This window comes from Lepidochelys kempii, chromosome 4 (assembly GCF_965140285.1).
Source record: "Lepidochelys kempii isolate rLepKem1 chromosome 4, rLepKem1.hap1, whole genome shotgun sequence".
Lineage (NCBI taxonomy): Eukaryota > Metazoa > Chordata > Testudines > Cheloniidae > Lepidochelys > Lepidochelys kempii.
In genome coordinates, this window is record NC_136383.1 from 78,506,792 (window position 1) to 78,522,505 (window position 15,714).

The 15,714-nt window shown below is 42.5% G+C and overlaps 2 protein-coding genes and 1 pseudogene across 7 annotated transcripts in view; 1 reads left to right on the forward strand and 2 right to left on the reverse strand.

The window, feature by feature from the left end:
• The window catches only part of WWC2 (WW and C2 domain containing 2), a 214,451-nt gene that overhangs the window by 179,332 nt on the left and 19,405 nt on the right, over window positions 1-15,714 (forward strand). For 3 of the 6 annotated variants that reach the window (XM_073341739.2, XM_073341742.2, XM_073341741.2), the window contains one exon: window positions 6,618-9,361. The exons of 2 other annotated variants lie outside the window; for them this stretch is intronic. In XM_073341739.2, coding sequence (XP_073197840.1) covers window positions 6,618-6,684 — 67 coding nt within the window. In that variant the 3' untranslated portion in view covers window positions 6,685-9,361. Of the gene's footprint in view, window positions 1-6,617; window positions 9,362-15,714 lie in introns of those variants that run through there. One more of the 6 variants, XM_073341735.2, reaches the window with a different exon arrangement.
• On the reverse strand, window positions 10,829-11,367 carry LOC140910779 (claudin-22-like; annotated as a pseudogene).
• Window positions 12,865-13,533, reverse strand: LOC140909986 (claudin-22-like). Its single transcript, XM_073340083.2, has one exon. The coding sequence runs from the start codon at window positions 13,531-13,533 to the stop codon at window positions 12,865-12,867; it is 669 nt and encodes a 222-aa protein (XP_073196184.1).

A 15,714-nucleotide genomic window follows, 5' to 3' on the forward strand; every position in this document is an offset into this window, starting at 1 on the left:
ATTTCTGAGAACAAAAGGGAGACTCTTTCCCAGTGAATCAAGCAATTCACAGCAGACAGCACATGTGCTTTAGGTACAAGGTCGCATTTTGCCTTTTATATTGAGCGCCTGCTGGTGTGGTGACACATCACACATGGCTGGCTGGTCAACAGAATTTGGTTTCCAGGCAGCCATGGTAAGCCAAAGGGTGAGCGGGTTTGGCTTCTTACGCCTTCATAACGTGGGAATGTTTTCAAACTGCGGCACCCTCCTTCCCCATAGCAAGCAATGCCGGTTGGGTTTGCCATTTAAAAGGAGGGGCTGCGGTTTTCGTGTGGATGTGCAGCACACACCTCCCTCTACCCCTCCGCGTGGCTATTTGGGATAATTCCTTCACCCCTCCCCCCTCAGTGTGGCTGTGGGATGATCCCTTTTAGCCGAGCACACACAGCCCAGCATAAACGGGGTCCTTTTACTGTTCCCTTACAAAAATTCCCCTATTTCAACCAGGTGACCATGAATGATATCACCCTCCTGAGGCTAACACAGAAAGATAAAAACCAAATGTTTCTTGAATGTGACCAAATCCCTGGACCATTCGCTGCCATGCTTTGTGCTGCAGTGATTCCAGACTACTTGCTACTGGCTTGGCGTAATAAAGTGTCCTACCGTGAAGATTGAAATAAGGCAGCCCTCCGCAGAAACCTTCTGCAAAGGCTTTCAGAGTACCTCTAGGAGAGCTTCATGGAGATCTCCCTGGAGGATTCCTGCTCCATCCCCAGACACATTAACAGACTTTTCCAGCAGCTATACTGACCGCAAATGCATCCCAAGTCTTCAGGGCAAATCAAACATTAAACACTGTTGCTTTTAAACCCTGTACTGTAGTTACAAATGTGCACTCACCAGAGGTGCCTTCTCCACCTTCAGGGTCGGGGATCCTGCCTTGGGAGGGTATTGGCTCCAGGATGATGAAAAGGTCTTGGCTGCCGGGAAGAACGGATTCACCGCTTGCCTGCTGCTCATTCTCCTCCTCCTCCATAAAATCCTCCTCCATATCGCATGAGACTCCCCACTTGCAGGTGTCCACGGACAGTGGTGGGGTAGTGGTATGGTCCCCTCCTAGAATGCCATGCAGCTGATCACAGAAGTGGCATGTATGGGGCTCTGACCCAGAGCAACCATTTGCCTCCTTTGTCTTTTGGTAGGCTTGCCTGAGCTCCTTGACTTTCACGTGGCACTGCTGTGGGTCCCTGTTGTAGCCTCTGTCCATTATGCCCTGTGCCATTTGGCATATATATTAGCATTTCTTCTTTTTGATCAGAGCTCTGCCTGCACAGATTCCTCTACCCATACGGCAATCAGTTCCAGTGTCTCCCCTTCGCTGCATGCTGGAGTTTGTTTGCGATTCTGAGGAGACTGCATGGTCACCTGTGCTGCTGAGCTCGCCACGCTGACCAAATGGGAAATGAAATTCAAAAGTTGCCAGGGCTTTTCCTGTGTACCTGGCTAGTGCATCGGAGTTGAAAGTGCTGTCCAAAGCGGTCACATTGGAGCACTCTAGGATAGCTCCCGGAGGCCAGTAACATAGATTTGCATCCGTACTACCCCAAATTTGACCCAGCAAGGTCAATTTTAGCGCTCCTCCCCTCGCCAGGGAGAAGTACAGAAGTCGATTTTAAGAACCCTGGATGGAACGGGGTTTCTAGTGTAGACGCATTCATTATAAAATCGACCTAACCCTGGAGTGTAGACCAGGGCTAACAGAGATTCTTTGGCATAATTTTAGTAAATCTCCCTGATGCCAATCTAGGACACATAATAGTGAGTTAAGTTAGTGTTAAGGCAATATCTATTTGATCAGGAAATCCTCACAACTGGCACCATAATTGGATGGCGGGCTGGGAGGCTTTGGCCCTCTCCAGTCCCTTTTGACAGCCACAAGGGAGAAACAAGGCAGGTAGAGATTGTTTATGGGTTTTGTTCAGCGTAAAGCAGAAATGATATCTTATAAATTTCATTTCTGTTGGTTTTGCCTGTCATTAACTCTTAAGAGGCTGTGGTTCTAGCCTTAGGCTCATGCTGTTAAATGCAAGATTGGTGGTGAATAGTGTCACCTGTGGTGACTGAAGGATGAAGTACCTGATCTTGCTTGCATCACCAAAAGCTGGTAGGATAATACTGATGGATCCATTCTGATGCAGCAGCCAGCTATTTAGTACAGAATCATCCTAAGGAGAATGATCAGGGAGGTAGTATGGCCATGCTGTTTGCCTCCAACTCAGAATACAGCAGTCACTCACTGCAAAATTGGATAAAATATATTGTCTTTATCTTCTGTGTGTGTGTGTGTGTCTTGGAATGGAGTTAATTTGTGACTAATTTTTGGGTGCTGTGACAGGGTCAGGGCAGATGGCTACAAGAGAGTGCTAGAAGGCAGATATATTAGCCCCAGGTTAAGGAGGTCCCTTTTCCCTGGGTAAGGTAATAGGGAAGTTTCCAGAACAATCAGGAACTTTCTGGAAACAATTAAGGCAGACAGGCTGATTAGAACACCTGCAGCCAATCAAGAAGCTGCCAGCATCAATTAAGACAGGCAGGCTAATCAGGGCACCTGGGTTTTTTAAAAAAGGAGCTCACTTCAGTTTGTGGTGTGTGTGCGAGGAGCTGGGAGCAAGAGGCACAAGAAGCCGAGAGTGAGAAGGCATACTACTGGAAGACTGAGCAGTACAGGCATTATCAGACATCAGGAGGAAGGTCCTGGGGTGAGAATAAAGAAGGTGTTGGGAGGAGGCCATGGGGAAGTAGCTCAGGGAGTTGTAGCTGTCACACAGCTGTTACAGGAGACACTGAAGACAGCTGCAATCCACAGGGCCCTGGGCTGGAACCCGGAGTAGAGGGCGGGCCCGGGTTCCCCCCATCCCTCCATTCTCCCAACTTGATACCGGAGGAGTTGACCTGGACTATGGGTTCCAACAGAGGGGAAGGTCTCTGGCCTGTTCCCCAATCCACTAGGTGGATCAGCAGAGACTGAAGGGATTGTTGATCTTCCTTTTCCCCATGCTGGCCAGTGATGAGGCTAACTGAATGAACAGCAGATTTGAGCCTTGAAAGTGGCCAAACTGAGGGCTGCCGTGAACCTCTGAGGCGAGCAAATCCGCCAATAAGCGCAGGACCCACCAAGGCAGAGGAGGAACTTTGTCAGAGTGCTAATCAACCCATTGCTCTCCCAGATCTTGGCATGAGCTATGGAAGCTCCTAACCGTAGTGTTGTTGGAGGAATTGAGGCAGATAGTTACACAATGACTTCAACATCCATCGGGACGATAAAACCTTGGTATCATCTCCGAAGTTCCTGATGGCCATGTAACTATGTGAACTGGTAGCTACTGGCTCAGTTCAGATAGTTGCACTCTTGACCGAGTGTTTTGAACTGGAGCTCAAGCTTAGGCAGTTGGAATCCAGGCTCCATGTACTGGGGAAATAGCCCCCTATAGTTTGAGTTTAGGGCACACCTATCCTGTCAGGCGATGGACCTGTTTTAATGGTCCCCACTCAAAAACTAATGAAAGTAGAGCACCTCTAGGAGGCTCTGTGGGAAGATATTCCTGTGAAAGATCACTATTGAGGGGTTGGTAGAATATTGTAAACTTTTATCATCCATAATCTATATGTAAGCAGAGTCAGGATGAGCTCCACCCTGACATCTGGTGGTGAGGTGTGGCAAGTTGTGGAAAAGAACTTCAGGGGCCAATCTCATTTGCATAGGCACACCCACCCCGCCTAGCATGAGCCAATTGCTGCCAAAATGGTCACTTTGGCTGCCGTGGGATCCCCAGTGTCTCTGTTATTGGGGCAGGAATAATAAATTGTTATTACCCTGATTATGGGTATCAAGGACAGTGGACCTGTACTTGGCCTTTTGTTATGACGGAGGGACTCGCCGTCAACTAAGGAGCACTTGCTAGGCAAGGGATATGGGTTCCAAAACTCTGTGACTTGAGAGAGGCTGGGGACAGGTATTAATACTTGGTGGCATGGGCCCCCTCGTGAGGGCCTTACATGCTAATTGCACTGCCTCCTCTCTCCACTGTGGAATATTAGAGCTAATTTTGATTCCATTAGGAGCCTAGTTACAGGCTGCTGAGCTGAATTCACTTTGGGCCAATGGTGCACGAGCACTGAGGCTCCCCTACTACAAGCTGAAGTCACAAAAGAGCTAAACTTACTAAGAGCTGAAATCACTGAGTGTTGTGTTAAGTAGTGGGGGAGCCTGAAGCTATACTGCAGAGCAGTTTGCGGGATGGCGACCAGAGCGGCTGGTGGAGCAGAGCAGTTTGTCAGATGCCTAGAGCAGCTCATGGGGCAGCTGGCAGAGCGGAGCCCCAGGGAGAGGTGGGGCCATCAGCTTGGACCACGTAAGGTGCCCCTTCACCTCCTCCTCCCCCAATCTTCACCCAGGTTGGAAGGTAAAACTCTGCAGATAAACTTTTGAACTCTGATCAGGGACAGAGACTTTTGGGTCGTTGGACTTTTGGGACTTTGGGTGATTTTGGGTTGCTGGACTCAAGAACCAAAGGGAAAGGACACGCCCCAATTTGCTTGGGGTGGGTTTTTGCTCATGGGTTGTGTTATGAATCCCGTTGGTGGTGTTTCCCCAACATAATGCCACATTGTTTCTCTCTGTTATTAAAAGGCTTTTTGCTGCATTCAGACTATGCGCTTGTGAGAGGGGAAGTACTGCCTCCTGGAGGCGCCCAGCAGGGGTGGTATAAATTTGTCCCAGGTCACTGGGTGGGGGCTCGAGCCGGTTTGCATTATGTTATTGGAATGGAACCCCTAGATACTGAACCCGGCCCTTGTTGCTGCCAACTCTGACAGGCAGAAGGTTACATATACGTTGTGTCCTATGCACCATCTTATCTGGCTTTGCCCTCATGGATTTCCTTCGTCTGTAGATAACCTATCATGGGTGAAGTGAGAATGAAGACAGCAAAGTCTCCAGAGACGGAAATCTGGGGCTGATGTTCAGAGATAGAGTCATAAAGAGTCTTTAAATTCTTATGCCATGGTTATGTGGGAGGCAAAGTAAAGATTCTTTGCCTCTGCCATATCATCCAAAACGTCTCAATCAATAGATTAGGTTTGGGTGACAGAGAGCTTGTTGATCAGAGCTGCCTTCCTGGGGTAGTTGATAAAGTTCCTCTAGTTATGAGGGATATGTTGTGAATAAAAGTGAGCAGATTTGGGCTTGGCTGCCTGCTACTGTGAATGAGTGGCAGGAACTGGAGTCAAGTTCAGTCCAATTCAATGAGAGAGATTAGAGGTGTTTTGCTGTCTCTTTGAATTCACTTCCTTCTTGGCTGGTAAGGGTCAGCAGGAGAGTAGTCGGTCTGTTGTTAGTGGAGCTTGTCAACCCCCTCCTTCCGACAGGTCATGTAGGTGGTATCTGTTCAGGGAGCTGGAAACCAATATGTAACATTGGCAATATGGTTAAATGCCACCGGCTGTCTAGTCTCCCATTTTTGGTTAAGGTGATAGAGACAATTAAGAGTATCTAGATGCACCAGATCTGCTTGAAACTTTTCAATCTGGTACAAACGTGGGTACAGGGCTGGCATTGGTAGTAACGGTGGATGATCTCCTACTGAAGTGTGAAGATCCTGGTGCCTGTGCTGATAAATCTGCTGTTTTCAATGCTGTTCATTATGAAATGTTACAGATTTGCTGTAGACTGTAGCAAGAGTAGGCACAACTGCTCTTTGGTGCCACTGTTCCTTCCTTTGCCAAGTACTCCCCAAGAGTAGTGTGGCTCTTTATCTCCTAGGGGCAATGGCTTGTGGAGTTCAAGGCTCTCTTTTGTCCCTATCTCATTCATCGTGTCCATTGGGCTACTGAGAGGGCTAATGGGGAGGTACTTTCTGCATGCTGATGACATTGAGCTCTGTATCTTTCCCTTATAAGCCATGCAGTGCTGTTGAAAGCCAGTTCAGTATCTGGGTGAGACTGGTACATGCATGAGAGCTAGCTAGCTAGCTAACTGAAGTGTAATCCAGATAAGGCTGAGGTGATGATGATAGGCCTGGGGAAGCAACTGGAACATATAGTGACAATTCTACCTACCTCTTTTTGAGGGAATTCATGCAGCTTGTTACTCCTGCCCTGTTTTTCCCTTCCACTAATTTTCTTTCTCAAAGTCTGGATCAGATGTCAAACGCTCTTTTAGCAGTGACTGTTCCCCTTTTAATGCCATATTAGGATATATGGTTACCATGATCGCAATGTTATGATTACGAGTTTTTGTTGCTGCCGCTGCTGTACTGAGAAGCTTCATTTTTTGTTCCCACTGGAGCTTCTCTCTCTTTTGATAAGTGTGCATAATATAGGCCCTTCATTTCAGACTTCTCTGGCAACAGCGTTCTCTGCAAGCATATTCATTGGATACCTTGAAAGCACTGACCCTAAGGATTTTAGTCAATAGAATAAATTATTTGTACTTGAAATTTTTGCATAAAACCAATAGTTTAAAGAGCTGTTCTCTTACGTTATTCATCACATACTGAAGCTGTTGGAGTTCTTGTGGTATTTTAGCTGCTGATCACTTTAAAGGTTTCCTTAAACTTATTTTCTAATTCTAGGGAGAAGATCGCTTACTTCACAAGAGCGAAGATCAACATACCATCCCTACCAGCAGATGATGTATAATTACATTTTTCACTGAAGTATTTTTCCACTCGCTCATCTTTTTAGATGAACGTTTTGTAGTTAGAACCTCCTGCTTTTAAAGATCTTCTATTTTACATCCGACTATAAAGATGTTCATTTGTAAAATACAGCGAACTGAGTTCTTGTCTGTTAAAAGGCACCAAACAAACAAACAAACAAACCACAACTAGCAGAAAACCAAAGTGGAACACTTCTGGTACATGGATGCTAATTTTGTACAGTTTGTATGTATCGCATGTGTGCTCTTATTTTGTAAAGATGGAACAAAGGAAAGTGTGTATCCTGTTGAACCGCACTGTGTTGAGAAATATTACGTTCAACAGAAGATTGTTTGTCTTTTCACTATTTTCACGTGAGCAGACTGTGAAGATGGCTGTTATGCCATGCAATATTTTTGTACAAGTGTGACTTTTATAGTTTGAAATTAACCATGAATGCAAGCTCCTTTCCAAAACAGCAAGGCTGCCTCGTAACAGGTGCAGTTTAGATTTCCATCACCTACGTTGGGATTTTGTTTCTGAAAACCATTTCCTGACTGTCCTTTTTATTTCTGTGAAGAAAGAAAGGTGGAGTACTGAGTGCAGGAGTATAATTTTGTGAATGTACAGTACTTTGGGCTGCACTGTACAGTACTTTGCATCTGCAAGGTGGGGAGGGGAAAGGGCAGACCAGTAACCCTAAAACCTCTTAACAGTGACACTACCAAAAGGGCAGCTGCTTTCTGAAACTGAAGCTGAATCAAATTCACATCAAAGTGTTTATAGATGAGTAGTCATACCACTGCGCTGTCAAATCTTACGTTTAAATGTAACCTTTTGACCTAAATGTTGTCTACTTTTGTCAACAAGCAGTATGTCAAAAAGATCAGGTTCATGAAAAATTAAACCCGTGCTGTTGTCAGAAGAGGAAAAACTACCCATCAAATTCAAATTGAATCCACTGACGCTAGTACCGGAAGTATTGTTGGTGTAGAAATCCATGCTGGAAAAATCTGTGACCTAGAAACCATAAACTATTTCAGTTGGGTATGTACTCCAGTTCTCATTACCTTTTTTTAAGTAAATGAAACACAAGCTGTTTTTCAGAATAATGATGGTTCAAGTTGAACAAACTTAAGGAGTAAATGTGCACAAGATATCTATCAAAATAGAATTTTCACTTATCTGACCAGACCTTTTTGTTTCACAATGTGGATGTGCTTGTCATCGTCCCTGGGGAAGCATGCGACTGCATCAGATCTGGAATAAAGCATCTACAACATGCTGTTGGGTAAAACAAAACTTTGTGGTTGATCTTATAGCCAAAACAATGTAACTCAACTTGTATCTGCAGTACCTAATCTCTGAAGGTTTTTGAAAAAAATGTTAAATTCAAAGGTTTTTTTTTATTCTATGGATAGAATCTTTGTCCTTAACCTACAGATTATATTGACAAGCCACCTATACATAGCACTTCACTTTTCCAGAAAGTAATTAGCCTTGTTGAAAGATGAAGAGAACATAGCTACAATATGTTTGCGAATGTCAAGGTAAGAAAATTCTGTGCCTAGAATCTTTTTTGTTAAACACACCAAGGATTTTCTTGTGATACACAAATACATTTAAAGGATTTGAAATAATAAATGTATAACTGGAGGCCACACAGTTCTGAACAAGTGCCAGTCAGGCCAACTGGCTGAGCATCATTCTTCATGGATATCCATTTATTGCTGTTCTTTTAACACACACACACACACACACACACACACACACACGACTACTAGAAACAAGAAGATATGATTCATGCTTGTGAGGTCAAACTTTAAAAACAGAAGTTTGACATTTACTGTAGAGGTGAAACGAAGGTTGACTGTTTCAGCTTCTCAGTTTGATTATATAAAGTGTTGGTAGGATGTGTAGAATTGTACCGTATGATTTATTTTTTTATTTATTTACAGTCTTATTTATGTTCTGTTAAATATAGTTCAGTTCTGGCCATTTAAAATGTTTGATGTTAAACTATTGTGGGAAATATTTACAGCTTTCTAAATTCTTGCCAGACTAGCTGCTGTTTGTGTATATGTTGAATAACCTTCAGAGGAGTATAAAAAAATAAATTCTGATTGGGTGTGGCCAAGACGGTCAAGTTCTGATGGCTTTAGTTTGCAAAATTTGCTCATTTTTAAAATGAGACAGACTTAAACATATCAGCTCTTTCTCCTCACTTTCCAACTCATTAGTAGCGTTACAAACTTATTTATAGGCAGCTTTTAACAGTTGTGGGGGTTTTGTTTTTTACTAATTCAAATTATTCACACTGCTGAAACATTCAATAGACTGAACTAAAAGTGGGTATGAACAAACCATGAAGTTCAGATTTATAAATCTCACTCTTGAAGAATTAGAGTTTACCCTGTACAGGGAATAACAAATGGAGTAATTAGTTCTCGTGTTTCAGTTATCAGTATGTAATTGCAATTGTGTAATCAAAATTAAGTATTACAGGTACAAAACAATATTATGAATGAAGTTCAGCAGAAATTGTTCTAGGATACAAATCAAATAATTTTAAAATCTTTTTTACTGTTGCTATGTTTATACTGTATTAAGCATCGAATGCTCAGGACTGAACTAAATATTTAATCAGGTTATACTCCGGATGTGTTTCTGTTCTAATTTTGTCTGTAAAAGTATGCAAATACATCACATAGATTAACTTTTGTCTCTGCACTTTCAATGTGTTTCAGTGATTTGAAAAAAAATAAAAAACGTTAACAAAGCCGTTTTGTAGACTAGTGTTTAATTTTAGTGAAATCTTTGATTCCTGGGCTGTTTCTGAGCTCTTTGCAAAAGTAGATGTTCACTTACTATTTTTGTTGTCTTCAGAAAGTCACTGCAGTGTTAACGTCAATCACTGCTAGTCCTTAGGATCGTGGCATATCATGCTAATGGAAGTGCTCTCATCGGTTTTCACTTAAACTCCAGTGTTAATGTCCAAGTAGATTCACTGCTCATTAAAGTGGTGTATAATAGCTATGACCACAACCATCCAAAGTGCAAACTTCCACATGCAGGCAACACAGCTCTGTATTGTCCTGGAATGTATTCTAGGCCTGAGGCTCTTATGAGCTACAGTTTGTGCCAATGCGTGTGGTGCTTTAGTGATAGAGAAAATTGAGGTCTGTATAAACTGATAGTACAAAAAATATATTTACATGTGACATGAGATAGGCATGGAACTCTGGACTCCACTTTCCCACATTAACCTCCCTCCTCTGCTCTCTGTCACCCTAGCACATGAGAGAACAGAGAGACTGAGGTAGAGCGTCAGACGGTGTAAATGGCCATAGCTCTGCTGAAGTCAGTGGAGCTATGACTCCTTGCACCACCTGAGGATCTACCCCACTAGGTCTTGCATAAACATTTTTAATGGACACCGAGAACTTTCTTGCCCATTACCTTCTTGTCACAGCAAATCCACCAATGCAAACTATTTAGGCTTCTTAAGTGTTGGAAATACGCAAGTCAAAGAAAAAATTCTTGCTCAGTTAAGTCACTGGGAGGTTTTTTTTCCATTTAATTGAATAGAATCAAGCCTATATTCCATAATAGAAAATCCAGAACTCATACTTTAGATCCATAGTAAGTTATTTTTATATGACAGATACATTGATCAACACGTGAAAATGTGTGGTAACTTTTTAAACTAAACATCCATATATTATGATTTTGTATTTTATTTACCAGATATGTACAGTCATAAACTGTATTATCATATCGGCAGATACAACCAAAGTAATTAGTCTAATCACTGTTAAGTCTCAATTGTTTTTTCTCTCCACAGTGAACATGAAAATGGTTTACCGGACTTGCAGGAAGGGTGCAGTGTTCTAACTTGGTGATTAAAGGGAATAACAAAGTTTTTTAAAAATCTAACACCTTGTAGGTGAGGTGGTTCGTCTGTGTCAGATAAACCTACAAATCCTCAACTGAAAAGTTTGATTCTTCTCGTCGAGTTTGAAAGGAAACGGGTATCTGCCCTTCTTAAAGTCTCTTAAATGTTCAGATCTATATTTCCGATTTACAAAAGTTGATTGTTATGCAGTGGCAGAAATTCAAGATACCTAACTGACTATTCGCGATCTTTAGCTGAACAAGCTGTGCATATAAGTAATGATTCCTTGTATCACAAAGAATCTACCAAACCAGCCAGAAAATAGTGCACCCCCGAATTCCCATCTGGGACAATCTCCAGAATAGCCTCATTCCAAAATGTTTGTGCCATAACATGGGTAACGCAAGAAACTGGGGGTAAGGTTCAGATTCCAGATATCCATAAAAGTATTCCTTTATGCAGTAAACAGTCATTTCTTTTAGTTCATGTTGCGAAGCTCCCATTTTCAGGCAGTCCAAAAACTAGAGATCAGGAGACTCAAAAGCCCAAGCCCATTCGATGTAGACACTAAAATCCTGAACTCTGCAGGCAAAACTAATAAAGAATCAAAGTCCTTACACTGTGTTCCTCTTGATTCGTCTTGAACAGTACGGGTTTGCCAGAGTCCCAAGTCCCAGGTCTCCAGTTCATTTACATCCAAATTGAGATTTTTTTCCAGTCTGACAAATTATTATAAGCACCAGTAAAAACCTATCCTAACAAAAATAATAAAATTCCAGCTAATTGCATCCTACTTATGTGGGCTAAATCCATTTTAATAATAGAGTCCAAACGCTTCAGGAATATCTCTACCAACTACTACAGATACATTTTCTGTTTAGTGCTTGTTGCGCTAAACATAAACTTTGTAAGCTGTGAAATAATTCCCTCCTTTTATATGCTATTTCGTAAAAGGACTTTTGACAGATTTCCTTTGATCTGGTTTCTTGTGGATTTGCTTTGAGTATAGAGAAATAACGTGATAAATCAGTAATTCAAAGATGTGGCTGCAGCTGGGCTCATATTCCATTGGTTTTGCTTTTCAGAAAATAGCTGGTCTTTGAACAGAAAAGCATACACTCAATAATAGTGCCCTTTCTATCGCTATTGGGGTAACAATACTCCAACCCTTTTCACTAAGTAGTTTTAATAGTTCTGGATGTTTTTAATTAGCTCATTGTTTGGGATGATAATTCATAACCTGAATAATTCACATTCTGTATATTTGGATAAGCCCATGCAAACTTTATATAGTTTAACAAATAAGGTGGTCTGCCTGTGAGAAATACTGCATTTATTTTACGAAGTTTTAAGAAGTATGTTTGTTTAAAATCAGACTAATTACATGTACAAGAACTGCTATATATGATAAAAGTTTCACCGAATGCCGTTCAAGTATTCATGATTAAAAACTCAGTTCCTATACTCTATAAAATAGCAAATGCTTATGAGCAGATTAACTCTTTCAACTAGGTATTTTTCAGCCACCCCTGGCTCTTTAATTTTTTTCTTTGTATCTGAAATATGCAGGTGCCAGAACATCCAGGTTAACTTTTGTGTCTTGTTTTCCCCATAGTAGGTTGGGATAACAAACGACTAGCTGTTTTGGGACACTGGCCTGTGATGCTGGTGAATTACATGCAGCATTTTTCAGAAACTAAGAGTGCTTTAAAAAAAACGAGATCTCTGCCAGTCTTTTTAGAGTTTTGGGAATTTTCCTGGATAAAGAAACACAGTTCTTACACAGAGATCTCCTTCTCTCTGTAGCAAAAGTCTATACCCGGAACACAAGTATTTTGAGGGTATTTGTAGAGGTGGGAAATACTCTAGATCATGAAAATGTTACTGGATCAGATAGGTGGATGGTTGTGCCATAGGGAGTCAAAGCCTTTGAATTCCACTTAATTGGCTTCGCATGAAAAGGAAACTTAACATTTTTGGCTCTTAAGCAACATACGAGAGAGCAACCTTATACATTTTGGGGGTCTACAGTTCAGCTTTAATAGCAAAACAAAGTAGTGGTTCTTCCATACAGTCATGATAGCTTTAATGTCCTGCTGCAAAACAAAACAGTTTTGCCCCCCGGAGCGACGACACTACGTTGAAAGAACAATTACAGGAAGAAAGAATTAGACACACAACTTTAATGAATCAGCTAAGTAACAAAGGGTCCTTTGAATCATTATTGGAACAAGCTTCTGCCTTGTGCTAGAGTTCTGAAAAGAAAGAGAAGACTGTCTGTACTACTTAAACTCCTAGATTTTCAGGACTATTTTCAGTTTCCAAGTGTTGACAGTGATCTTGCATTTCTGTTACTGTGTAATGGACTGAGGATGGATGGACTTCCGATGAACAGACAGTGCAATTAAGTAGTGACCCTCCTAGTATAAGACATATTCCAGCAAACCAGCCAACAAACAGTGCTTCCCCCAAGTCCCACTTGGGAATAATCTCTGGGATATTCTCATCCATATTTTCCTCGACTACAGTGTGAGCAACCCAAGAAACTGGGGCCATGACTGTAATTGCTGATATCCAGAAGAGTATTCCTCCAAGCAGTAATAGCCGTTTCTTTAGTTCCTGTTGTCTTTCACCGATCTTCAAACAGTCCAACCCAAAACCTGAAAGCAAGAAGCCCAAAAGTCCTAATCCATTTGAAACAAACATCAAAATCCTAGAAATCCTAAACTCTGGAGGCAAAGCCAAGAAAGAATCAAAATCCTTACATTGAATTCCCCCTTCCTCTTGGGAAACACAAACTTGCCAGAGTCCCATGGTCCAGGTCTCGAATTCATTTAACTCTAAAGCGAGATTTTTCCAGTCAGGTAAATAGGTAGTGAGACAGGATAGAAACCATCCAAACAGAGAGAAAAAAATGCCATTTAATTGCATCACAGTTCTGTAGACTAAAGCCATTAGAAGAGCACAGTCCAGAAAGCTTTAGGAGGAATGTCTCTCTAAGGGCTGATACCTTTTGTGGTGGTTGGAGCTATGATGATCTTAGTTCTTTGTGCCCTGAATATAAGCTTAGATATTAACCCTTTGAAAACTCTGAAACACTTTTTTGTTCTTCATGAATATAATGTTTCATGTAAAGGACGAAGGACTCTGCTAAACCATGGGTTAGGCTTTCTGATCAAGATTTGATCTGTTACCTTCCAGTGCCTGATGATTACAAGTCTGCGGATGAACAAAGAAGGCTCTATGACCCCTCACCCTAAATACAACAGAAATCTTTGTGCTTCAATACGGATTAATTAGATTTTAAGTGGTGATAAAAAGCCAGCTCTGTCCTCAACAGGACTTCATTGTAATAGCAAAACTTGACATTTCAGGGATGTAAATCGAGGCCTTGTAAAGAAAGGTAGACTGTTTCCCTATAATCTTTATTCTTAGACTTCCTCAACATACACAGTGGCTTATTCTCCACTCTCTTGTTCTATGTCACAAGCACTGGGAAGACTCTCTGTAAAAGGTCCTTGTATGTTTCATTTTTTCTATGTTTGTTTCTCTTAAAATGGGCTTCTTTTAAGGTCTGACCCATTTAAGGGGCAAAGGAGAAGTGAGTAAATAATCAAAGTGCCATAAAGAAAGCAATCCTTTACAATTCTAGACTCCCACCCATCATAATGAATTCAGAGCAGAAATTCAGTTGTTGTAAACTGAAGAAAATGCAGCTGTGACCATTTTAAATCAGTTGAAGTTGTCCCCTGTACTCTCTGGGCCTAGTCCTGCAAGGTGCTGAGTATTTGCTCAACTCCAATTTCAGTTAGTGGGTGCTGAGGTTGTTTCCTATTCCTGGTGGTAGGAAATGCTCATCACCTTCCCATATGAGGCCCTAAATAAGCAGGGTCAGTGGGAAATCATGGAACCCAGATATAGCATCATGCTTTTGCCCTGGTATGTGCTTCTCTGAAATCTATTTTTTCTCATCCTGACTGAGGGCTGTTCTGCATAGCGTTCCTCCTGGCACAGTACAGCTACTCATGGACACACCACTGCAATGTACTATATCAACACACAGGGAGGAACGTGCTCGTTGCTGCTGTGTCAGGAAGTGATCCCCCTTGAGGAAAAGTGCATCAGTCAGTGTCACACCGATGGCAAGAGCTACCAGCCAGAGTGGGAACCCAGGCCCAGCCCAGCAGGTCAGGAGCCTCTGCTCTGGGGTGAGTGCACGGTGGACTCGCTCGCCAACTTCCTCCTCTCCACACCAGGCCATGACATACGCAGTGATCTCGTGCACTGGAGAGCACGGCCTGACAGTTTTACACAAACCCCACAAAGAATATTTTCACCAGCCGCCTGTGCATCCAAGCCTTGCTGAGAAGGCAGCCAAGCTCAAGGAGTCCAGCTGAGCCCATGGGTGTACCTGGACCCCAGTAAGGGGGAGATGAGTTCAGGGAGCCCACAGAGCATGTGTGATCATATTTTCTGCAACAGCACAATCTATTGTGAGTCCTGTCTCCTGTGGCGAGAGCTTATTCTGTGGGCAGAGCTTGGAAGAGTGCCATCACTGCCCACCCCACTCCCACCCCAGGAGCCCAGCTGACACGGTCAGATCTTTGGGATGAGAGCTGTCTGTCTCATTATACCAGCTCATTTTTAAGTAAAACAAAAGCTGAGACCACACTTCTGTAACGAGTGGTGGCCTGACATAAACACGTCAGAGTTCTTGGGGGTTTCTCAGAGAACTCAGGTTATGTGAGAGATTTTTGGAAAGAGACTTTTTGAATGTAAGGAAGGCCTGTTCAATGCAAAGCCCAGGGGGACTTTCCCACTCTGATTTTGTTACTGGTCCACCATGACACTCTTACTGAATTCTTCCCTGCAACAGCGGGACAGTAGGAATTGCCATACTGGGTCAGACCCATGGTCTCTCGAGTCCAGTGTCCCGTCTCTGACAGTGCCCAACACCTGACACAGAACTGGAACCTATGATTTTAAAAATAACGTGAGAGAATATTTTGAGAGCGTATCACTCATTTTAAATAGCTCCAAGTATCAGTCTGCAAACTGATGTCTCCAGTTCTTTCCAGCGTGACAAGTCTTAAGTGGGGTGGGGGGGGGGCGGTTTAAACTCTAGTCTGTCTACAT